This window comes from Coregonus clupeaformis, chromosome 12 (assembly GCF_020615455.1).
Source record: "Coregonus clupeaformis isolate EN_2021a chromosome 12, ASM2061545v1, whole genome shotgun sequence".
In the NCBI taxonomy this organism is placed as follows: domain Eukaryota; kingdom Metazoa; phylum Chordata; class Actinopteri; order Salmoniformes; family Salmonidae; genus Coregonus; species Coregonus clupeaformis.
Genome location: NC_059203.1, coordinates 8,087,164 through 8,114,119, shown reverse-complemented (window position 1 = coordinate 8,114,119; position 26,956 = coordinate 8,087,164). Strand labels below are relative to the sequence as shown.

At 42.3% G+C, this 26,956-nt stretch overlaps 1 protein-coding gene and 1 pseudogene across 8 annotated transcripts in view; one reads left to right on the top strand and one right to left on the bottom strand.

The window, feature by feature from the left end:
* Positions 1-9,100: 9,100 nt before the first annotated feature.
* The window catches only part of LOC121578793 (calcium-dependent secretion activator 1), a 172,673-nt gene continuing 154,817 nt past the window's right edge, over positions 9,101-26,956 (bottom strand). For all 8 annotated transcript variants that reach the window (XM_045223688.1, XM_045223692.1, XM_045223687.1 and 5 more), the window contains 2 exons: positions 13,793-13,897; positions 9,101-10,401 (listed from right to left, as the gene is read on the bottom strand). In XM_045223688.1, coding sequence (XP_045079623.1) covers positions 10,228-10,401; positions 13,793-13,897 — 279 coding nt within the window. In that variant the 3' untranslated portion in view covers positions 9,101-10,227. The remainder of the gene's footprint in view (positions 10,402-13,792; positions 13,898-26,956) is intronic.
* LOC121578836 lies at positions 25,884-25,992 on the top strand (annotated as a pseudogene).

The following is a 26,956-nucleotide window of genomic DNA, read 5'->3' as shown; positions in this document are numbered from 1 at the left end:
CCTGCGGCCCACTTATATACTGCCATGGGGTGGTATGCATGACAGTTATTACAGATTATTATTTATGTCTCCATCCTCAAATCCTCCGCCTCTTACCACCAGCCATTCTCTAATCGAATAACTATGATGTATTCCTTTCTCGAAAAAAAGAAAAAGATGAGCGCCATTTGATAATGATAATTTGAACAATGTGTTTGTTATTATTTGTTGGCTACATATTATTATTATTATTATTATTATTATTATTATTATTATTGATGGTATTATTATTATTTGTTTGTTGTTCTTGTTGTTGTTGTTATTGCCTAACAACACTCAATTAGGCCTACTGTTTTTAGGAAATAGGTTACTATTCTAATTTTATTCGATTTATTTCAGGCTACCATGTTTTGAATGGGAATATTTACATTTTTTACATTTTAGTCATTTAGCAGACGCTCTTATCCAGAGCGACTTACAGTTGGTGAGTGCATTCATTTTCATAATGCAACTATTAGGCTACATCCAAGGAACTACACAGTGAATTAGACCATACAACTCATTTCCAGATTTTATGCTTCTGACTTTGCTAAAATTCACAATTTATGAGGCCTATTATTCAGATTCAGAGGTTGTTTAACTTGATTAACAATTTGGGTCCTCCGGTTTGACCAGTCTCAATTTTTTCATTGCGTGTTGCTAATCCTTGGAGATGGAATAGCTTTTACATGCTGGTTTATAGGCTACTTACTATTTGTATCATTGAGAAGGTCCAATTTCCACCTGTTTAAGGAGCAGATTGCAAGAGCAGAACCTCCCTTGGATCCTATTAAACGTTTTTCCTCCTTCACTTATTCAGAAGAACCAATTTTCCAGAGCGATTCAGAGCTCAGCTCTGAAAAAAACAGCTCTTTCACTTTTAGCTACTAAAGCACTGCGTGGAACCTGGTTTTGTGTTTTTCAGAAATAAAGGGAAGGATTAAAGGGGGAAGAAAGGACTTAGCCTGGCCAGAGGTAGACCGAAAAATGAAAAGAGCTCGTTTTAAACCAGCACAAAAAGTTTGCTGGAATCCAGGGTTTTATGTGCTTGCTACAATGACCAGTCACCCTCGAGTCATTGTTCATAAGGACCAGCTTGAATTCATTTGTTTGCAGACGATTTCACCTGAGACTCACAACAATTTATTACAAAAAGAGATTCCAAAAGAACTTTGCAAGTTCACACACACAAGAACCGCGTTTCTTTATTATTGGTTTGTAAACGCGTTATTGATGTTGCTTATTCAACCATTTCGACCATACCATTCTCAAGTTCTCTCTCACCCTTTGGAATGTAAGAATTCGAGTGTGGATAAGTTAATGTGGATGTCCTTGAGATAACAATACTCAAGGAGATGTTAGTCTTTCTTGGGTGAATTAATGGAACATGTGAACTGAGATATACTGCTTTTATGTCGACTTTATTTCACAGTTTAAACTGAGGAATAAAAACGTGTTTAAGTTAGGATACTGACCCGTTCATTTCTCTGCTCTTTCTGTTCGTGATTGTCATAACGAAAATTCACTAGGCTAATAAGTGTCATTACACATGTACAAAATATCGAAAAATAAGCCATAGGCCTACATTTTCACAACAGTCTGTCTTTACTGAGGGGAAAAAGGGTGTGTAGGCCTACGTAACCAATACCTGAATATGTAGCCTAATTACATCTTAAATCCAGTTACACACCTGCAACTTTAGCGCAGAAGGGTTTAAATAAGTCCCAGTAGGCCTAATTCCACTCATATGTAAACGATGTAACTCTAATTTGAATTTATTCAGTCTCAATTACCGGCTCGTCCACACAATAAACATTGATCCTATTGCTGTAACCTCGGCCCACTACTTGGCATTAACACGTTCAGCAATTAGCTCAGGCATCGACTTAGGGGACTTGCTCTTGTCTCTCTTTCCCAAAGCAGGCCATCATGCAGCTGGCCAGGACGCTGAATTTGCATGACAAATTTGTTTGTTTTTGTGCCCCAATCTATTATTACTGTGATAGGCTAGGCCTTTTTTATTTATATTTGATAGTAAACGGGGAACTTATTATAGGTGACTATCATGGTTTACTTAAACAAGTAAAATCTAGCCTGTTATAATTCAATGTATGTAATGTATTTTTTTATTCAATAACTGTAACGTTTATCAAGGATATACATGTATTCAAAGTAGACAGACTATTAGTCCACAATAATAAGCATAATGCAATATTGAAAAGATAAGGTAGGCCCAATGACAACAATAAGGAAACACCTGTGGCAAGCTCTTATTGCCAAATGTATGTGGATGACATGTGCTGTTTGGCATCCAGATTAACTCCAAACCTCATTTATCAATATACTTCATAAAAGCTTATCTCAAACCATGCTTTTGAATTTGAAAATGAAGCAGAAAGTAGTGATTGGTAAATTATTAATCTCTTTCAAACCTATTGTCTTATTTTATAGTGTCTGCAGTTTAAGCACATGCAGAACCTTACAGACATTCTCTCTTCTACCTATTAGTTTCAGTGACAGACAGTGGAGGGAAAGAGTTGAGAATGCCTTGGTCCTGCTGACTCTGCAGGAAGTAGGTAGAGAAGTTTCCGAGGTGACCTGCCGCTGAGAGTTGGCCCTGATGCCACAAGTGTCCAGAGAGACCATGTCGGCATGGCTCAGTGTTACATTTACATTACATTTACGTCATTTAGCAGACGCTCTTATCCAGAGCGACTTACAGGAGCAATTAGGGCTAAGTGCCTTGCTCAAGGGCACATCGACAGATTTTTCACCTAGTCGTCTCGGGGATTATAACCAGCGACCTTTCGGTTACTGGCACAACGCTCTTAACAACTAAGCTACCTGCCGCCCCGTGTTGTGTATGTGTGTGTGTGTGTGTGCATGCTCATGTGTATGTGTGTGTGCATGTGAGTGCATATGTGTGTGTGCAATGTATTACCAATGTAGGGTTAGGGTTGGGGTTAGGGTTAGAATGGTATTCCAATGTCCCTACAGCTGTAAAGCTAACTACATACCTAAAAATAACCCTAGCCCTAACCCTAACCCTAATCTTATGGTGGACATCAGACATTATACAGACACCCACACGCCCCCACCCACCCGGTACCTACCTGCCGACCGGCAGTAGTCCTCACACTCTCCATTAGTGGTGACACAGAGGATGACAACTTCCACCACGGTCGTAGTGTGAGGAAATGGAATGTGAATGTGCGACCACATGGAAGCACTCATGAGCAGAACTTGTCAGTGAGCTCGTGCACCTCGCTTCATTAGGGCTATGTTTGCCAATGTGTTACATCAGAGAATCATGTACTGTGGTCTCGTGGTAAGGATGACATGTTTAATCTCAAAGGACTATTTCTATTTTCAGTATGAGATAGCGTCATGTCAAAGGGTCATAGACTGGGATGGGCCACACATTCTTTTGAACCACTGTTCAAGCTCATGCAAAGGAAAATGTAATCAGTATACCAGCCATCACTGTCTTGAGATGTCTTAAGTTAAGAAACAAAGTTGAGACGTCTACAGACATTTTGAGACACAGAGACTTTTTAAAGACATCTTAAATCATCAGGAGATATGTTTTCCCAGACATGTCTTAAGATGTTTCAAGATGTCTTCACAAATATGTCTTAAGACGTGTCAAAGCATGGTGATGACATGGTTCATATCTGCCTTGCTGTTTTATATAAATGTGCTCAGAGGAAAACCAAGTGTCTTGGGAAAAGTTTGCTGAGGAAATGTCAACGAAGAGGAAAACATTGTCTGTGAAAGTGATGCAGCATTCCTGTGCTATGGACTGCAGAAAGAGCTTTTTTAAATATATTCCTGAGTAAGTCTTTTTGTCAGCCAGTGTTTGTGTCCTGAAGGCCTCCTGAGTTCGTCTAGCCTGTCAGATCTCCTGCCCCTCACCTGCCCCTCAACACGACCACCATGCGGCCTGTCTGTTTGCCTCTCTTCAGCTACAGAACACCCTAACACGTGCACGGACACACGCACACACACATTCTCTATTTGTCACACACATTCAGCGTGCCCTATTCAAAATACATAAGGCGGCCTTTTAGCCCACATTTCTCTCCCCCCACCTTCGTTACTTATTTTGTCACATTTGTCAGTGGTACCACTTTTACTCTGTGCTTTTTAAAGTCCCCCACCTCCCACCCCCCATCCATCTATTTTTCTGATCTCTTATCCAAGTGCAGAAGGTTCTAAATACTGTTAGTTCTGAATAGCCCATAGCTTTTCAAAGCAAGGGACAGCCTTGCCTTTGATGCTTAGAGCAGGGGAGTGAATGGCAGACCAGGACAATGGTGAGGAGGCCTGAGAGAACAGAGCATGTATGGCCACCTGAGAGGCCTTGGTTTGCCCTGTAGGCTGCCGCTCACTCTGCACAGACCCCATGTGTCTGCCAAAATTAAAGTGATCGACAGCAGGTTGAAGGGAGCGTCCCCTCCGGGCCAGCTCTGAGTCCAGTAGAGCCATGCAGGCCCAGGTCTACCCAAGCCTGACTCAGGCCAGCCAACGCCTACCCAAGCCCATCATCAGCACTGAAGAGGACATCAGAGCAGCGTTGCATGAGGGCTTTTCTACATGAACATTATGGACTGTAGGCTAGAGGACAGGTGCATTAGAATAGATTGAGGATTTGAATTTGATGCATTTGACTGAAGAGCAATTAAGGTTGCCATAGATTCAGGGCATCATTGTGTACGTTTGACAGTAGACAACTTATTGTGTACGTTTGACAGTAGACTATTTATTCTTAGTACTTAATTTTCTTCAGTTTCTTCATCATCCCAAATCAAGAGGTTTTTTAAACCACTTCTGACTATTGTAAGAACTTGTTGAAATATTATGATATGTACAAACTATTTGCTAAAATGAGCTATGGAATAATAATGTGTCTATCAAGGGATTCCATTTTAACAACAGTGGGATTGGCAGCCCCAGTTCCTCACTGTGATACTGTTGATCCCCATATGGGCTTATTGTATGATCAGAAAGCAAGAATATCTCTCTGTAATACACTGCCCTGATGTCTTTGACTGAACATTGTGTGAGATTGCTTTAAACTGTAAGCTACTCTTTTCATGGAAAAAAGATAAAAAATTAATCAGTGGGGTTGTTTTCCCTTCTTAAGGCTCAGATAAGAAGGTTATGGAGAGGCAGTAACACAGAAGAGGCTTTGGTACAGCCTATATTAAACAGATATGACATCTATCTGCTCTGTTAAATAACAGGCAATTCCAACACTTCTGACACTCAAATAAAACAAAAACAAACAGAAGCTGTTCTAAACAAACATTTGATTGCAGCAGCCTAGAATTTTTTTGTTTTGTAGGAATATATAACAAATTGCTTGCTTAAAGTGGGAAGATCAACGGATTTGGTAGCCCAATTGTTTATATTAAGGTTGTTAACTTTTTCCTCTTTCAATGTTCTTGTTGTTATTATCCTGCAATGTCATGTCTGAGGGAGCCTGCTGGGTCTGATATGGGGGCCTCAACTGTCAGGACACCACACTGCATGTGCTCCAACATGGTCTCAGAGCATTTCGTATTATTCTGTACATAAGTCTGAGACACTCCATTTAGTATTATATGTTACATTTCGTACAGTATGTATTAATTTGTGGATGTCCATCATCCATTTCGTATTGACATGTTACCAATTGCAATTTGTACAATATGTTAGGAATTGCGATTTGTACAATATGTTAAGAATTTGATAAACGTAGAATATGTTACGAATTAGCAAAACGTATGATATGTTAAGGAATCAAATTTGTTATGGCTAACATTAGCTAGGTGGCTAGCTGGCTAATGCGAATGTTAGCTAGCTGGCTAATGTTAGCTAGGCTAGATTTTAGGGTTAGGGGATAGGATTAAACTAAAGGTTAGGAGTTAGGTTAAATGATTAAGGTTAGGGTTAGGGGAAGGGTTAGCTAACATGCTAGTTAAAAAGTAGTAAGTGGTTGCAAAGTTGCTAAATAGCTCAAATGCTAAAATTGTCTGTGATGAGATTCAAACATTCAACCTTTGGGTTGCTAGATATTCGCGTTATACGCCCACCCCCACCAACCACCCAACTTTTGTTTTTGCCTTAAACAACATTATGTCTTATGTAACCATACCAAATGTAAAATATCATACTAATTTGAGTGTCCCGGATTTACATTACTATGTTACATTTAGTATATGAGACCAGGCTGCATGCTCCATCTGAGACTTGGGCCAGTTCATGCTGTGATGGTCAATTGAGAATATTTTATTTGAATACCGTTATCATTCTCATTTTAAAACCTGATTAAAGCTTAAAAACCAAAGCAGCACAGATCGTGCCTGCGGAAATCTCCAGGCCTATTAATCCGTCTCGCTGTCCTCTCCCTCACAAAATTGTTGCATCGCGCCTGGATTTATGTGCTGATTAAATGTATAATATCCCGAGGACCCTCACATGCTAGATTGGATGTTGAGCTAGAGCGTTTTGGCCTTTGCTGTCGATTATTCCTATATCAGGGAGCAGACGAGATGGGCGTCCATAGAAACGTAGCCTACGCTTTAACAATTAGGTCAGAAATGCAGTCCCAGGAAGAACATTAGCGCGTATGGCCTCTCTCGTTTGTGTGTCTGTGCCCTACGTCCCCCAACAAGAATGAGCTGGGGAAATAGTGTCTTGAGTTTAACCACAACGTCTGCAGGGATGAGCAGTTCTTCATTTGCTCAATGCCACAGCTCTTCATTCCTCAAATCTCCCCCTAGCACTTGAAATGAAAAGGAATCAGAGACGACAATCACCGCACTAGGAGAAGATAAAATGCCATAAAACACCCCTGCTTCTCATAAATTTCTAATTAACCAGGACTTTATCATTTCTAATCCACATTCTGGATGAATCTCAGAATGTGTATGTCAGAATGTGTAAGGCAGAACTAAAACCTTACACATGCCTATTAGAGTATAAGGATTAGCAAAAAGTGATACCTATAACCTATAGCAGCTAAACAAATGTGTTATAATGTAAATATTGCATGTACAGTACAATTAATATCTACTGTCAGTTCTCCAAAATGACAAACTATGTTGTCACCCTTCAACCAAACCATAGCCTTGTTCTCGAATGAGACACAAGATTGTTTTTGTTGTTGTTTTGAATCACCCCATTCCCACAATACTGGGACTAAATCTTGTTTTTCTCAATTCTTCTAAGGATTTGTTGTTTGCCCTTCTTCTATGACATAATTAAAAATATCCAGTCTTCTTTTAATTTGTGACTTTATTATATTTAATCCCCTGATATCTGTCATCTTGGCTCTGGTTTTTATTTCTTTTTGCAGAATAATTTTAATCTGGTGGAAGAGATCTGGGAAAGTGCATATCATCTTTGGCCATTCTTCCAATCTCCTTCTGGGCTGTATTATAAACTCTCAAGATGAGTAATGCTTTAATCCAACACACTAATCTCAGACTATTTTCTTAGGACAACACTGTGACAGGAGGAGGGGGAGATGAGGGGTTAAAACAGCCGGCTTTTAAATACACTACATTACCAAAAGTATGTGGACACCTGCTCGTCAAACATCTCATTCCAAAATCATGGGCATTAATATTGAGTTGGTCCCCCCTTTGCTGCTATAACAGCCTCCACTCTTCTGGGAAGGCTTTCCACTATATGTTGGAACATTGCTGCGGGGACTTGCTTCCATTCAAATCAAATCAAATCAAATCAAATTTTATTGGTCACATGCGCCGAATACAACAGGTGCAGACATTACAGTGAAATGCTTACTTACACCATTCAGCCACAAGAGCACTGTTGCCACAAAGTTGGAAGCACAGAATCGTCTACAATGTCATTGCATGGTGTAGCGTTAAGATTTCCCTTCACTGGAATTAAGGGGCCTGAACCATGAAAACAGCCCCAGACCATTATTCCTCCTCCACCAAACTTTACAGTTGGCACTATGCATTCGGCCAGATAGCGTTCTCCTGGCAAACCCGCCAAACCCAGATTTGTCCATAGGATTGCCAGATGGTGAAGCGTGATTCATCACTCCAGAGAATGCGTTTCCACTACTCCAGAGGCCAATGGCGGTGAGCTTCACACCACTCCAGCTGACGCTTGGCATTGCGCATGGTGATCTTAGGCTTGTGTGCGGCTGCTCGGACATCCATTTCATGAAGCTCCCGACGAATAGTTAATGTGCTGACGTTGCTTCCAGAGGTAATTTGGAACTCGGGTAGTGAGTGTTGCAACCGAGGACAGACAATTTCTACGCGCTTCAGCACTCGGCGGTCCCGTTCTGTGAGCTTGTGTGGCCTACCACTTCCCGGCTGAGCCATTGTTGCTCCTAGACGTTTCCACTTCACAATAACAGCACTTACTGTTGACCAGCGCAGCTCTAGCAGGGCAGAAATTTGACGAACTGACTTGTTGGAAAGGTGGCATCCTATGACAGTGCCACGTTGAAAGTCACTGAGCTCTTCAGTAAGGCGATTCTACTGCCAATGTTTGTCTATGGAGATTGCATGGCTGTGTGCTCAATTTTATACACCTGTCAGCAATGGGTGTGGCTGAAATAGCCGAATCCACTAATTTGAAGGGGTGTCCACATACCTTTGTATATTTAGTTAATGTATTGTGCATTCAGGTTCAATTTGAGTTTGTTTTTCTTTTACATTTTCATCACAACATGACTAACACTAAATCTTTACACTAATTTGTATGGGCAGATTAGTTACATTTCCTAGAAGTAACATTAATATTACTTCCAGAGGGGTATACTACAAAGCAGGATCAAGGAGTTGGCTAACTAACTTGCCTAAATATTCAGAAAGAACATCCTTTTTCCCCCCAGAAAGATAAGCTTGAAATGAGCATGGTCTAAATGAGTCCCCAACCAAAAACACATACTGTATCTACGTTTAGCTTTCTTCATTAAGTAACAAATCTATAGTTATTTCTGGATGTTTATCAAAGTTAGCTGGCTAACTCATTGATCCTACTTTATAGTATACCCCTCAGGACTGTACAAGACAACACCAATAACAACAACAAAAAACAAATCAAAAAGCAGTATGTTTGTACAGATACTTTTATTTTCACTTTGTGGGCCCCAGTTCTATAGGCTCCCATAAGGAAGAAGCAAAATTACTCCACCAGTAACTTTACACAGAGAACAAACACGCTTTTGGAGAAAAGAGGATACCTGGGACATGCAGTAACTGCACACACGGCAATGTACAGTGTGTGTATATACAAAACAACATCAGCGGCAGAGAAAAAACTGGCAGATATCATCTCTCACAATAAAGATATAAAAGTGTGGAAACACATCATCTCCTGGAATGGCTGAAGTATAGGGGACACAGAATAAAGTCTCTTTTCCCTTTGTGATTATATATTTGTGTGCTAAGTACTATTATAACTAAAATATAACATATTTGAAAAAAATCTAAAATGTTTTAAAAAACAAAAAAACAATCAATAAATACGTCAACAAGACTTAACAATGAAACAATTAAAATATTGCATTTCTAAAACAACAACTCATTATTTAAAAAGGTGGCGAAATGTTTTGCCAGTGAGGGAAAATGTTGGAGTATTTAATTGAGTCAACAAAGTAAATTCTACATTGATGTTGTTATGAGAGGAGAGAGAATGGATAGCTACTTTTTATAATGTATTGTAACCTAGATACAAACAGGTTGTCTGGCTGTCTGTAGTTTGGTTCCCTTTAGGCAGTAGATATTTGCTCTGAGATGAATGAGAACAATAGGAGGTCTTACTCTCCTCCTCACAATAATGTACCATTACTGTATTCACAGTACGTTAACAAAGCGCCTCAACAGGTTTGCATTCAACAGGTACACACCAAGCATTATCCCTAATCATGGTACTCAACATCGCATACACATGGTTCTCCATATTGCTTAGGAACATTCAGGAGTGAATATAGGCGAATGCTAACTTTTTTCGTAAAACACCTACACTTTTCAGTTCAACACATAAATATATATATTTTATAATTATAATTACTAATATAATTATAATTTATGTATTCAGTTATTACTTTTTAATATTGTTGTTCCTTCCTGGGTATTTCTATCTGACAGAGAAAAATAATAAACCTATAAGATTGGTCCAGTGGTTAACACAGTTCGTACATGCATTGATTCACAGGCTCCATCCGGTGATGTTGATCTAGTCAGCATCGTCGTCTTCATCACTGTCCTTCATGGATATGCCCGTCATCCCTCCTTCCCTCACCGACGCCGTGGCCTCCTCCAGGGTCAGTCTGTTCCGCACCGTGTCGTACATCTTACTGTTTAGTGTGGAGTCCAGGACGCCCTGCAGCCGGAAGTCACGGTACTTTTTCTGGAACAAGAGAGTAGAGAGGGTCAGGGTTGGGACTAGCACACAGAGGAAACATTCTCAGTCAGTTGCTAAGGCAAGAGAGGACATGAAGCCAGGAATGCACTGCAATGTTTAGGTGACTCTCGATTGTTTAGAGTGGCCTCCTCTCCTTGTCTCCTTTCCTCTATCTTAATCATTAAATCATTTAATAGATGACAACAATTTCCCAGGCATTACAATGCTTTCACCTAGCATGTGTTTTTTAGATCAGGAAAAATGCAGGAGAGGACACAAGGAGAAGAGGACACTTAATGGTTCACAATATTTGACACCTTTAGCAAATTATCCACGTGTACAATTTTCCCCAAAGAGACATCCCCACAAACAGGGGATGTCCTAAGGACATTCGGCAACGTTCCCATTAGGTCCCTTAAAGGGGTTTCAGAGAGACGTTATCCATGGGACATTCAATGACCACAAGGGGACGTTTCATGATGCTCCCAGGGGAATGTTCTCTGGGGGACCTTTGTGTAGTACCCTGTAAGTTCCCAGGACCTCACTGAGGACCATGTCACAACCTTTTTAGGCCGTTCTCAGGACTTTCATTTTATGTAGATGGTCCAAAGGGAACGTTCTCTGAGGGACCTTTGTGTAATTCCCTGTAAGTTCCCAGGATGTCACTGAGGACCATGTCACAACCTTTTTAGGACAATCTCAGGACTTTCATTTTACTAGTCCTTAGGACGTCGCATGACGGTCCCAAGGGAACGTTCTCTGAGGTACCTTTGTCTAGTTCCCTGGACGTCACTGAGGACCATGTCAGGACCATGTTATGACCTTTTTACGACGTTCTTGGGACGGTGTGTCATGGTCCCCTAGAGGTTTTTTGTCACGTGATGGTCCCAGGTGTCCCAAACCAGTAAAGTAATTAAATGGTATGGGGGTTTTAAGGTAAGTGGTTTTTAGAGATATGTTGGCAACCGTTTTATTCGCCTCGGGCGATTTAATTAACATATTTCAGCTACAGTTGAAGTCGGAAGTTTACATACACCTTAGCCAAATACATTAAAACTCAGTTTTTCACAATTCCTGACATTTAATCCTAGTAAAAATTCCCTGTCTTAGGTCAGTTGGGATCACCACTTTATGTTAAGAATGTGAAATGTCAGAATAATAGTAGAGAGAATTATTTATTTCAGCTTTTATTTCTTTCATCACATTCCCAGTGGGTCAGACGTTTACATACACTCAATTAGTATTTGGTAGCATTGCCTTTAAATTGTTTAACTTGGGTCAAACATTTCGGGTAGCCTTCCACAAGCTTCCCACAATAAGTTTGGTGAATTTTGGCCCATTCCTCCTGAGAGAGCTGGTGTAACTGAGTCAGGTTTGTAGGCCTCCTTGCTCGCACACGCTTCTTCAGTTCTGCCCACACATTTTCTATAGGATTGAGGTCAGGGCTTTGTGATGGCCACTCCAATACCTTGACTTTGTTGTCCTTAAGCCATTTTGCCACAACTTTGGAAGTATGCTTGGGGTCATTGTCCATTTGGAAGACCCATTTGCAACCAAGCTTTAACTTCCTGACTGATGTCTTGAGATGTTGCTTCAATATATCCACATCATTTTCCTTCCTCATGATGCCATCTATTTTGTGCACCAGTCCCTCCTGCAGCAAAAACCCCCACAGCATGATGCTGCCACCCCCGTGCTTCACGGTTGGGATGGTGTTCTTCGGCTTGCAAGTCTCCCTTTTTCCTCCAAACATAACGATGGTCATTATGGCCAAACAGTTCTATTTTTGTTTCTCCAAAAAGTACGATCTCCGTAGTCTGGCTTTTTTATGGCGGTTTGGAGCAGTGGCTTCTTCCTTGCTGAGCGGCCTTTCAGGTTATGGCGATATAGGACTCGTTTTATAGTGGATATAGATACTTTTGTACCTGTTCCCTCCAGCATCTTCACAAGGTCCTTTGCTGTTGTTCTGGGATTGATTTGCACTTTCCGCACCAAAGTACGTTCATCTCTAGGAGACAGAACGCGTCTCCTTCCTGAGCGGTATGAAGGCTGCGTGGTCCCATGGTGTTTATACTTGCGTACTATTGTTTGTACAGATGAACGTGGTACCTTCAGGCATTTGGAAATTGCTCCCAAGGATGAACCAGACTTGTGGAGGTCTACAATATTTTTTCTGAGTTCTTGGCTGATTTCTTTTGATTTTCCCATGATGTCAAGCAAAGAGGCACTGAGTTTGAAGGTAGGCCTTGAAATACATCCACAGGTACACCTCCAACTGACTCAAATGATGTCAATTAGCCTATCAGAAGCTTCTAAAGCCATGACATCATTTTCTGGAAATGTCCAATCTGTTTAAAGGCACAGTCAACTTCTGACCCACTGGAATTGTGATACAGTGAATTATAAGTGAAATAATCTGTCTGTAAACAATTGTTTGAAAAATTACTTGTGTCATGCACAAAGTAGATGTCCTAACCAACTTGACAAAACTATAGTTTGTTAACAAGAAATGTGTGGAGTGGTTGAAAAACGAGTTTTAATGACTCCAACCTAAGTGTATGTAAACTTCACACTTCAACTGTATTTGAGTTTGGGTTTTTCAGTATAGTTGTCTAATGTTGGTGGGGCATATTATTCTGTTTTAATGTTACTCCTGAATCACTAGGAACAAGCCGGGTACTAGACAAAACCTCCTGGGGTCCATGACACAACGTCCCAAGAACGTCCTAAAAACGTCCTCGGGACATCCCTGGGACAAACTGGGAACTAGACAAAACCTCATGGGAACCATGACACAACGTCCCAAAAACGTCCTAATAACATCCTCGAGGATGTCCACTGGACAAACTGGGAACTAGTCAAAACTTCCAGGGGACCATTACACAACGTCCTGACGACTTAGTCTACAATTTCCTGATTTTCCGGGGACATCCTAAAGACTAATTATTGTACTAAATCATCAATTCACAAGGCACTGAAACTATATGTCGCATGTGAGGACAGATCCCATGCATGTACTTATCAGCCCTCACCAGTCACTACTGCATGTATAGGGAGACAGTCTCTCTGAGAGAACAGAAATAAATGTGTGACATGACGTTATGCTGGTAAAACTTGTTACTGCTCACACTGCACCAACATCACGCTGAAATATTAACACAGGGCAGAGAACCAATGGTTGTCAGTACTAGGCTTCTTATCAAGCCATGAGAAGGTACAGTAGGTCACAACTCCTTCAATATGGGTTACAGATTAAGATAATTTTAAAACTGTATTTAAAAAATGAAATTAAATATTTCTACAGTATTTGATTGTGAACCTTGATGTATTACTTTGAATGAATGACCAATTGGTTTGGGAGGCCCAGGAAGAGGCCTGTTGGCTGAGCCTGACTTACCTTGACTACTCTGATGAGGATCTTGAGTTGGTAGACATGGAGCTGTAGGTCCATTCGGTCAGTCAGCCACGTACCCAGGAGGTTCATGGTGCTGGTGTACCATTGCTGCAACACACAAACACAGCGGTCTCCAGCAAAACAGACACACACACAAACACACATGTACACACACACAGACAACCAGAATACAGAAAACACACATGTACACACACACAGACAACCAGAATACAGAAAACACACACGTACACACACAGAGACAACCAGAATACAGAAAACACACACGTACACACACACAGAGACAACCAGAATACAGAAAACACACATGTACACACACACAGACAACCAGAATACAGAAAACACACACGTATACACACATAAGACAACCAGAATACAGAAAACAGAGCAGAACCAGCATTTCATAGGAATTTACACTCTCACTCCTTCATGCCCTCTCTCTGTCTCTATCACTCTTTATCCTCTGTCTTCATCCCCCTCTCATTCCCTCTCAGTATCTCTCTCCATCTCAACAACTCCCTCTCTCAGTCTCTTTTTCACTCACTCATTACCCTCTGACTAACTAACTCCCTCTTGCTGTCTCTCTCTCTCTCTCAGCTGAGGGGAGAGTGAACTGGAAGCACCTCTTCTATAACCGGAGTAGCTAGCCAAGAGACTCCAGATGTTTATCTGTGGGCTGAGTCCTGTTTGAAGTCTAATTGATTGGTAATGATCAGGGCAGGCTGATGCTAATCAGAGTGGACTAGCGCTCAACCGTCAGGCAGAGAGAAGAAAGGAGGGGGACATTTCTGGGGTGACTCTGAGTTTGTGTTGCTGGAACTCTCACACTGTCAATGAGAGGCCTTCTGCTGTGTCCTTTTTTTATACTCATGTACATGTATATGAGAACCATTTTTCAGGCCACAAGGCACCTTCTCTACCAGGGAGCTAGATAAAAAGTAGCTATCAGTATACAGTACTTCATGCTTCAAGTGAACATATGACAACAGTACACACATCATCAGTTCCTTCTCTAGGAGGTGACAGTGTATAGCAGGGATCATCAACTAGATTCAGCCGCGGGCCGATTTATTCTTGAGTGGATGGTCAGGGGGCCGGAACATAGTTACAAATAATTTGTAGACTACAAATTGATATGCAAGAAGCCCAAACAGATATATTTGACAAAAAAATTTACATTTTAAACCTTGTTTACATTTGTACACGATCACATATCTCGCTATTATGCATGGAAATACTTTGGAACAGATTTCCAAAATTAAAATCACTTGGAGCTGATTTGCTGGTGTTTTTACAGTCTTTAATGCCCAACAATTAAACATTTGATGTTTTCCTGACTTGAGGGGCCAAATACAATCGCCAGCGGGCCAAAGTTGGCTGGCGGGCCGCCAGTTGGGGAACCCTGGTGTATAGCTTCTCCCTGGAGTTGTGCTGGGGTAAGTAAGAGTACAACGTAAAGGCCTTCTCTGCGGGGTGAATCACTGTGGGAACCTGCTGCATGTGTACCACTGTGGCAGCTTCCTCTCTGCCGCTCTGTGCCTGTGAAGGAATCGCCATGGCAGCAGGGCTGTGATCTCGCCCCTAGCACGACCCCACGCCGAGAGGCCAGGCCTGCTGTGACTGCTCTCTCTCTCACTCTCCTCTTTTCACTCCGCCATCCTTCCATCTCTCCCTGTCAGCCTTAGCCTCCACATGCTCTCCTCTCTTTCTCTCACTTTCATAACCTCTAAATATAATTATTTATTTCTTGTATATTTTTATTTTCATTAAAGTAAATGGCAAAAAGCACAGGCACACCCCTTTTTATCTTAAGATTTTGAAGAAAATAAAACGGATCCGATCATATAAAGTGATCTACAACAGCACTTTGGTCCGCAATGCTTTATGCTAGAAACAAGCTGTAACATATCCGGGAAGAAGTGACATGCGTGGCATATGGGGATATGATTGTTTCGTTTCTTTGACATTTAGAGGCTAAGCTTCAACCTTCTATAGCCAAGGAGACATAACATGTACTTTGCTTGGGAAGTAATCTAATTCTATCACTATCAATTGATTCAACTATTCACTTTCTGTACAAGAGAAGATGTTTAAACCCAGACAGCTTTTAGGGAAACACCATGAAGTGCTTTGAAAGACTGGTCATGGCTCACATCAATACCATTATCCCAGAAACCCTAGACCCACTCAAATTTGCATACCGCCCCAACAGATCCACAGATGATGCAATCTCTATTGCACTTCACACTGCCCTTTCCCACCTGGACAAGAGGAACACCTACGTGAGAATGCTATTCATTGACTACAGCTCAGCGTTCAACACCATAGTGCCCTCAAAGCTCATCACTAAGCTAAGGATCCTGGGACTAAACACCTCCCTCTGCAACTGGATCCTGGACTTCCTGACGGGCCGCCCCCAGGTGGTAAGGGTAGGTAACAACACATCTGCCACGCTGATCCTCAACACGGGGGCCCCTCAGGGGTGCGTGCTCAGTCCCCTCCTGTACTCCCTGTTCACCCATTACTGCATGGCCGGGCACGACTCCAACACCATCATTAAGTTTGCCGACGACACAACTGCTCGGCCTCCGACCGCAAGGCACTATAGAGGGTAGTGCGTACGGCCCAGTACATCACTGGGGCCAAGCTTCCTGCCATCCAGGACCTCTATACCAGGTGGTGTCAGAGGAAGGCCCTAAAAATTGTCAAAGACTCCAGCCACCCTAGTCATAGACTGTTCTCTCTGCTACCACACAGCAAGCGGTACCGGAGCACCAAGTCTAGGTCCAAAAGGCTTCTCAACAGCTTCTACCCCCAAGCCATAAGACTCCTGAACAGCTAATCATGGCTACCCAGACTATTTGCACTTCCTCCCCACCCTTCCCCATCCCCCTCTTTTACGCTGCTGCTACTCTGTTTATTATTTATGCATAGTCACTTTAACTCTACCCACATGTACATATTACCTCAATTACCTCGACTAGCCGGTGCCCCCGCACAATGACTCTGTACCGGTACCCCCCTGTATATAGCCTCCCTACTGTTATTTTACTTAACTGCTGCTCTTTAGTTATTTGCTTACATTTTTTTTACTTAACAATTTCTTCTTAATTTTTTTTCTTTAAAAAAAAAACTGCATTGTTGGTTAAGGGCTTGTAAGTAAGTATTTCACTGTAATGTCTACACCTGTTGTATTCGGCGCATGTGGCAAATAAAATTTAATTTAATTTGATAAAAAGCTACGGAAGAAGAGTGGCCAGCAGTTAAATCTTACATTTTTCTGTGTCGGTAGGCCTATTCTGTCTGGGGTGGAAAGGTATGCATAACTTTTGAAAGTAGCCTACCATGCTCAGATTCCCTAATGATGTCTCAGATTGTATTATTTGCAAACAGGGACAGTTTCGTTGCAAACAAGACACTGATTTGGCATTGAAGAAATATGATGAGATGAACACATAGGCCTATCTCTGTCCATTCTTAGCCTGTAATTTCGGTAATTTGTGTGTTATTAAAACATATTCTGCTAATATGTAAAATGACGTAGAATTGCAAGACATTTTTATTAAATGCACATTTTTCTCGGACCTGCAAATATGATGATAGATTCATGTAATGCTTTTACTATAAAGGAGATCTTTCCACCTCTACTCTTGTCCACGGTGGTCTGCGAACCCACAACCTTCTGGCCCGCAGCCCTGTCCGCTATCAAAAATCCTGCGTTGCCATGTAATGCTTACAGGACAATGAACAGTTTCTAAACCTGCATATCTAAGGCTCTGGTCTGTCCAAGAAATGAGGGTTAACGATATCATGTTCTAATTATTATTTTGGGTATATGGGAGGGTCACTTGTTCTTTTTCAAATGTTCAGGGATGGTTTAGGTAAAATATATTTTGCTGAAGGGAGGGCCATCCATTTTTCATTTCAGAGAGGTCCGATTTTTTCTTTTTTTGTGTGTGTGTGTGTGTCTGTGTGAGGGGAGGGGGTGGTGCTCAAGGGAAACTCAGAGAGAGACAGACTCTGATGCCAGGCTTGTGAAATGAACAGTGATGGCACTCTCGCTTTGTTCCACTCTGAACAGACTAACAAACCCTAACAAATCCCTCAGAGCAGATGACCACACCCAGGCACTAACTCTTTTTAGGCTCGATTGGGATCAGCAGGACGCTAGCAATAGCTGACAGCCAAAACATGTGCAATATGGCTCTGAATATATAATGTCAGGATCAAATCTGTGACACTGTGAAACTCTAACAAGTTCCATCTGATATTAGGGATTGGATAATGGAGGTGGTTTTGGAGGATTGTGTGTGTGTGTGTGAGTGTGTGCCTACAGATAGGGGTTCCACTGCTTCATTACACACATACAAACATCTGCAGGTCCCATCTCCCTTGGGGCGAAGAGCTGGGAGGCAGTGCAACCTCCTTCCCCCTGCAACACCAACCCCCCCACTCCCCTCCACCACCACACATCACCAAACACCACCACACACAACACCCCGCCTTAAACCTGGTGTTCACACTCATATATGACATGTTACAGGAAGCCATAACGCCTGGCAGGGGGGCAACCAACAGAATTCAGTTCAAATCTGCATACCCCTCCCCTCGTATCCCAATACATACACACATACACACATACACCAGTCCCACTACTCCTTTGCAAGACTGGGACAGAGGACTGGTAAGGGGTCGGCTTAGGCCTTTGTCCTGGGCCCCCAAAAAACACACAAAAAAAGCAGGAATGCTGGAGGAGAGGCGGGGCCCTTCCATTGGGGGGGATAGGGGGATTACAAGCAACCTGTGACTCTGCCTCTTTCCGCCCTTGCTGGTGGTGATGTGTGTGTGTGTGCCTTTGTGTGCGTGTGTCTGTGTGTGTGCATGTGATTGTGTATGTGTCAGTGCTACAGACCAGATTGGATCTGGCCTGATTGGGGTAGGATCTTGTAGTAGGTGTGGTGTGTGTGTGTGTTAGTGCTCCACAGATTGGGCCTGGTTGGTGCAAGGCTGGGGTGTGTAGTAGGTGTCCTGCTGGGACCCAGCTGTGTCTGCAATTAGCGGGAGGCATGGAATGATGATTGTTGCCGCGACGATGCTAATGCAAAGTGACAGGCTTACATCTAAAGGAGAGGGGAGGCCGCTGTGTTTCACAGAGACATTATGCACCAATACTTTTCCTTTTTAATTCTCACACACACACACACACAAATGCACGCGTGTGCATTCACTCAAGCACGCACACAGCCTCTGCTCTCCAAGCTCCTTAAAATAAAAACAAAACAATCCTCATAAATCCATTATAGAGTGGTAGGGCCGATCAAAGGCACAACCTTTCTCCAGTACTCCTGGCCAGGGTGTCTACAGGGCTTTGTTAGTGGTTAAAAAGAGCTGTCCACACTGGTCTCCTGGCCCAGAGAGAGCTGGCAGCCAGGGCAGCTAAATTAGGCCCCCCAGCGGGCGGCTGAGGGGAGGACCCGGGGGTTGAGAAGTCTTTAAATCTGACTACAAGACATTATGCACTTACGACAAAGGGGCAGAGTAATCCTACCTGCTTGCTTTTCAACGCTGTTGCTTGCCTGTTATTGTCTGCTTTATAGCTCCTGAGAGGAGGCCCATTGATGACGGAACTCAATTACCATAGTAACTCACACCGGTGACCCCCAGGTCCCCCCCTCCCCCAAATAGAGCTGATCCCATAGGTAGTCAGTCCTTTCACAGGAAGCTGACGGCCCTATACCGTGTCCCTCCACGCTGGCCGAGCACCACTGCTGCTGTGGCCCTCAGATCCTGCCAGCGCCCTGCGCTCCACTCACACCACTCTCATTTTTACTTCTCTAAACATAGGGGAGCGCAGCACTCTGAAAGGCAGAATTGAAATAAAGTTTCAGGCTCAGCAAGTTTATGGGCTTCAAACTGTTCTGATTGTGCCGCATCTACAAAGGAGAGGCCGGCCAACGATTCACACGCTTCAGCGCAACCTTAAGTGGAACAAAAATCCTCTGTGTGTGCCCAACCACTACTAGATTGCTAAGATAGTCAGCCTTCCCTTTTAAAGAAATGTAAAATAAGTCAGGCTAACAATAAATGTTCTGTGCATATGTAACACAAGACTGACATAAATGTTTATATCAAAGGAAAGCAAGCGAGAACATTTTCGGTTGCAATCCGAGTCTCTTACAAAAACGCCAGTCACATTACACTAGTGAGTGTCAGTTGAACTGATTACAGTGTCAAAATAAGAGTACTTTACAAAAACATGGTTAAAAAAAGAGAGAAAGAGCATGTTCTGAGGAACTAAACGGTTGGAATTGTGGGCTACACCGCGCCATTGAATAAACACACAATAAAGGAAAGAAAAGCTCAGTGAATAAAACCAAGCAAAGGCCTGAGCAAAGTGAGCCATACTCCTTACAAAAGGCTGCTTAGAGGTGGATTGAGGGGCTCAGAATGATGGGTAAAACACTTGTGGACTTCAGACTATAGGGGGAACGAAATGGAATAAGCCAGCAAGCACTTGAGGATCCCGCCGAGCACCTGAATGGAAAGGAGGGACGGGGGGCAGAGAGGGGGTGCAGAAGGTGAATGGCCTGCCTTTTGGGACCAATTTGTTTCTTTTCACCCTTTCCCCCTGCCTCTCCGCTGACAGATGTACAAAGAGGGACCCGCGCTGAGCCTCTCATCCACATGTACCCGCAAGCAGCTGTCACTTTTGTCAGACAAGTTAATCAAACAAATGCCACCATACCTCCCCTTAGATAGAGAGGGAGAGAGAGAGGGAAACAGAGAAAGAGAGAGAGAGGAGGGAGAAACAGAGAAAATGGTGTGTGTATATGTGTGATCAACCGACCCTATCACCCCCCTTCACTCAAAAGTGGGACTTGTCCCACTCAACATAAAAGAAGGCTCCATTTAACTTCCATTTCCCTCGTCTTATGTTATTCATCCATTCCTTTCCTCATTTGGTTTTGACCACTGACATGGACCTCTGGCCCTCTGGGGTGGGTCAGGAGGGATTTATGCCAGAGTCTGAGATCACAGTGAGGGTACATGGATGGATGGATGGATGGATGGATGGATGGATGGATGGATGGATGGGGGGGAACAAAATGCTCCCTCAGTAATTATAAAGAGTCTAAGCTGCTTACAGACTTCATTAAAAGGAAGCGAAACCTTTTGACATGTTTTCAGCAGTCGCAGTGAGTCTATACACTACCTGTTTGTTTTATTTAGTCTTCTTTTACTCTGGCCTACTATCGTCCAGATTCTTCATTATCCATTCCAAAGCCTCTTTTCACCATTGGTTTATATTAACATAAAGAGATTATTAACTTGCATGAAAAACAATAAGAGGACATCAACTCAGTACTGCGTTCATATTGAGATGTATCATGGCTTTAAATGGGAAAAATGCATCTTATTCTTGCTATTGAATTTATAAAAAATATCTCTAAGACAGGCCTGCATTGTGTTAACATGTCCTCATCCTCCTAAAAACATTTATTCAACCATATTTGTGACTATGTAGATTTTCCCAGAGTCAATGACGCTTAAAAAAATAATTGTAAACATGTTTGCTTTGCTTTTCTGTTGATGTAATTTGATATGTTAAAGGAAGATCAACAACACAAAACATAAAAAAAACCAAAAATGAATTAAATGTAGCATCTCATGAATATAGTATAGTCTTCAATAGGGTCAACGCAGTATTTCATTCTACATGGGCTTTTTTCACAGTAAAAGTGAAAAACAAAATCTCCAAAATGAAACCCTGACTGATAAACAGAAACAACAACCAAAACAGGTGCTTTCTTTTCACATCCTAGTCTAAATAGAAACACACACATATCTGTCCCGAGAAATTATACAATACATTCATTGTATTATAAAAAACTCAAATAAGACTGAAAGTATGTCATCTCCTCAACACAGAAACAAAGCAGGGTCATCACCCTTGGTCGAATTAGAGTCTTCTTTCCTTCTTTCTCTTGTTTCTGTCCTTTAGCTTGTTTATCAGACCCTGGCTCTCCTCTCCATCTGCCTGAACCACCCTGCCACAGATCATTTTGCGTGCTGCACAAAAAGCTCAAATTGATTAAACTGTTCACTTGGCTCTGCGATTGGCGACCGGAGCCTGTAAAGTGGTAAAGTGTCTGGGACAGTGAAGTGGTATTGCAGCAGGTCTGTCACAGTTATCCTCCTCCTCATCATCACCACCACCACAAGCTCAAGCCAGCAGCAAGATCAACAGTAGCAGCAGCAGCGCAATCCTCAATCCTCAATCCCAATATAACCTAACCCCTCCTGCCCTCCCCTCCGTTGCTCCTGCCAGTCGTGAACCAGTTCGCTGCGCGGCGATTAAAGCGTTTTAACTTCGTCGTAAAATGCAATCTCGCAGATCTGATAACTACCAAGGTCAACGGAAATACTTCAAATCAATCAATGAGCTGGGCCCTAATCCCCAGGAGGCAGATTAAGTGTATAATTGACCCGTGTAATCTGTGTATCTGTGGTTGGCCAGGGAACAACTAGACCCAGTGCCGGCCGGGCACCCTGCCTCCCAAAGGCAGCTCCCTCTCTGTCCCCTGGCACTGGAGACCCACACCAGGCAGCTAGCATATCAGTGCAGTGCTGGATTTGGCCTCGGCTAAAGAGATGGCTTTTTTAATCAATGATCTCTGGGCCAGCCACATTAAGTCGATGAGCCCTTACGTTAAGCACATCTGTTTTAATCCTCTTCTCTTCAGCTGTTCTTTCAAGAACTACCAGAGAGAGGAGGAGGAGGGGATAGGGGGGGGGGGAACAAATGATTTGTTCCTCTCCCCCACACAATCGCTCACTCACTCCATCCAGCTCCCTCCCTCTCCTTTCCCTGCCCCTGAACTTAACAAACTTAGCTATCTGACTGCGAGTTTCATCTCTTTAGCGCTGTATACAATTTGGTGCCGCTTAGGCAGCTTGGAAAAATAGAAATTGCTCCTCTGTAAAACCTACAGCATATCACAAAAGCCATCTGTACTTTGGGAACAGTCCTGTAAGATTAATCATTACTGTTGAATAATACCCGCATCACTCTCCCCAAACACAACAACACACACACACACACACACACACACACACACACACACACACACACACACACACACACACACACACACACACACACACACAGGCAGACATACACACATACATGCACAGACGCACAAACAGACACCTGTCCGAGTCTCAATTTTCACAAACAAAAATGTATTATTAAAGAGATCATAGAATGATTGGATTCATGGTGAGGATCGTGGTATGTAACAATGGCCTGAATCAAATAGTATTTTTCTCACTGATTGCAATAACAATTCAGAAAAACAAGTTGTTTTACCCTCTTGATATTGGCACAGAGTTATAGAGCTGTTGTTACTGAGAGAGAAGAGGTCAAATACTAAAATAATGTTATGTTTTACCAGCCCCCCTGCCCTCCAATCTGTCACAATATGTCTCCAATCATAATTCATTTCTTGGGCGTTGTTGTTTTCTTAACATATCAACGTATGCCCATATGGTCAGTCTGATGTCAAACGGCATCCCATGCTAAAGTCAGTGCTGCTGACACGTATTTAAATGAAGTGAACCATATCCTTATTGTGTCTGATATGACATCTACTGACGTCTTGAAGAAATCCATGTCTCCACCCTAATTAACCCTGAGGGGACATAAGGTATGCCTCCCGATCAACTAGCTCCCAAACACACACACACACACACACACACACACACACACACACACACACACACACACACACACACACACACACACACACACACACACACACACGGTTACATTTAAACCCTTGACTAAATGTCATCAGGAACTAAGGGATTAAGGGTAGGGGGAACAAATTAAAACAGAAATTGTCCCTAGAGGAACATCTTATGTTGTTACTCCTCAGAGCCATTGCTCAGGTCTAAGGCTGAGGGTGAGTATTAGAATGTATCCTTAGGAAGGGCCCTAGCTACACCCATAACACTAAATCTGACCTTAACCTTTATAGGGCTAAGACCCTCCATGCATCTGATTGGTCTTTTGGCTCCTTCTAAAGCATCTATTCTAACGGGTACCAACTGTACCAACTCATTGTGGGGACCTAAATCATTGCAGGTAAAAGGGAAATCAAAAGACAAAAGAGAGAATTTTGATCTTTGGTTTTCATCTAGATGTGTGAAGTGTACGTGAGGGATATTCATTTATAGAGGCATTATGTGATTTGAAAAGTAATCCCCTCATGATCAGCAGTACACAGAATAATAATGTTATTTTCAAGGTCAGCATCTCAATCTCTTAATTTGTTTTATATTATGATAAAATAGAACAGGATTTAAATCTTGTCTCCTGATAATCTATTATGGGATGACATCAAAACACCTGAAATGCAAATCAATTTCTTATTATGTTTAAGTGGATATCATGGATGGGTAGGGATTTTTTCTTATTTCTTGAAAAGAAAAATATCCCAGTAAAAAAAGGATTCATCCAAGATAAATGTATTCTGATTACACTTAACTTTACAATTGCCTGTTCACTAGTTTTTTTGGTCTTAGAATTAACACGGTAACATTTTAATAACTTCATGAATACCTAATAATTATGTTATAATTCATCAACAACAAAAAAACACTACATAGCACCATAAAGTACTGTTACCCTATGAAATCTTAAAGGTCCAGTGTAGTCAAAATTCAGTTTTTCCTGTGTTTTGCATCACATTGTACAACTGATAAAACTATTTGATTTGTGTTATTTGCTGATAGTTGCTGGTTGAAAATACAATCTACACAGGACCTTCTAATTAGCAGGTTTGCATGGGAGGAAGTTTCTGCTTTCCATGGTGACATCACCACGCGGTAAATTGGTTAATAGACCAATAACAAAGAGAGTTCCAAACCTCTCTGCCAATAACAGCTAGTTTTCCGTTTTCCCCTAACACCTCAGACCACTCCCAGACAGTTCTAGCAAAATTCTTGCTTGAGAAAGATTTTTTTGCTATTTTGGCCCATTTTAACAGAAATCTATTACAGTAAGGTACTTAATTGTTACCCAGAAATTATTTTATATTGATATAAAACCGGCTGTATTGCGCCTTTAAGTAAATAGCAGCTGAAGCCAGACTATAACTTAAACCATTACCAATGGTTATGTCTGACAGGATGCATATTTCGTTTACAGACAACAGCACGTGCTAATTTATAATTAGTTATAGAATAAATGATTATCCCTGGAAATAAAATAACAAAACAAACAATCCCCATCCTTATTTTTACAGAACAGACGCCCCCTCCCCCTCTCTGTTTAAAAGTGGTATGATCCCCATGTCCTTTGGTCCCTTCTGTAAAGTGTTATCGGGGGTGTTGGTGAAAGTATACTTTTTTGTCTAAGAAGCAGTAAGGCTGAAGTTATCTGATCCTAGACTAACTCGTTTGGGGGAGCATCAACATTTGGCCACCATTTTGACAGCTTAACAATGTGGAGATGTTGCCAAAACCGACTGTAATACTCACAGTACTAAACTATTTTAAGTGCTATGTAGAGTAAATCAAACGATAGTATCTGTTTTGGCAACATCCCTGCACTCTTGTGCTGTCAAAATGTGTCCCTGAGTGGCGCAGTGGTCAAAAGCACTGCATTGCAGTGCTGAGGCGTTCCTACAGACTGGGGTTCGATTCCAGGCTGTGTCACAGCCGGCCGTGACCAGGAGCCCCATAGGACGGTGCACAATTGGCCCAGCGCCGTCCGGGATAGGGGAGTGTTTAGCCGGGGGGCTTTCCATGGCTCATCACGCTATAGCGACTCCTTGTGGCAGGGCCAGGCGCATGCATGCTGACTTTGGTCGTCAGTCGAACGGTGTTTCCGCCGACACATTGGTGTGGCTGACTTCCGGGTTAAGCGAGGAGTGTGATAAGAAGTAGCACGGCCAGGCGGGTCATGTTTCGGAGGACGCATGACTCGACCTTTGCCTCTCTCGAGCCCATTTGGGAGTTGCAGTGATGAGCCAAGATCGTAATTCGGGGAGAAAATGGGCAAAAAAAATATGCTTGTGGCCAGACCACCCTGAACTTGTCTGATCTCGGTAGCTAAGCAGGGTCGGGCCTGGTTAGTACTTGGATGGGAGACCATCTTGGAATACCAGGTGGTGTAAGCCCAAAAAAATTATAACAAAAATGTTTCCCTCAGTGTTGTATGAATGCGAAGGAGGTTGTTAAGGTAGGGATGCTGGAGTGAGCTGAGTGCATGCATGTATGTACAGTTGAAGTCGGAAGTTTCATACACTTAGGTTGGAGTCATTAAAACTCGTTTTTCAACCACTCCACAAATTTCTTGTTAACAAACTATAGTTTTGTCAAGTCGGTTAGGACATCTACTTTGTGCATGACACAAGTAATTTTTCCAACAACTGTGTACAGACAGATTATTTCACTTATAATTCACTGTATCACAATTCCAGTGAGTCAGAAGTTTACATACACTAAGTTGACTGTGCCTTTAAACAGCTTGGAAAATTCCAGAAAATGATGTCATGGCTTTAGAAGCTTCTGATAGGCTAATTGACATCATTTGAGTCAATTGGAGGTGTACCTGTGGATGTATTTCAAGGCCTACCTTCAAACTCACTGCCTCTTTGCTTGACATCATGGTAAAATCAAAAGAAATCAACCAAGACCTCAGAAAAAAAATTGTAGACCTCCACAAGTCTGGTTCATCCTTGGGAGTAATTTCCAAACGCCTGAAGGTACCACGTTCATCTGTACAAACAATAGTACGCAAGTATAAACACCATGGGACCACGCAGCCGTCACACCGCTCAGGAAGGAGACGCGTTCTGTCTCCTAGAGATGAACGTACTTTGGTGCGAAAAGTACAAATCAATCCCAGAACAACAGCAAAGGACCTTGTGAAGATGCTGGAAGAAACAGGTACAAAAGTATCTATATCCACAGTAAAACGAGTCCTATATCGACATAACCTGAAAGGCCGCTCAGCAAGGAAGAAGCCACTGCTCCAAAACCGCCATAAAAAAGCCAGACTACGGTTTGCAACTGCACATGGGGACAAAGATCGTACTTTTTGGAGAAACAAAAATAGAACTGTTTGGCCATAATGACCAT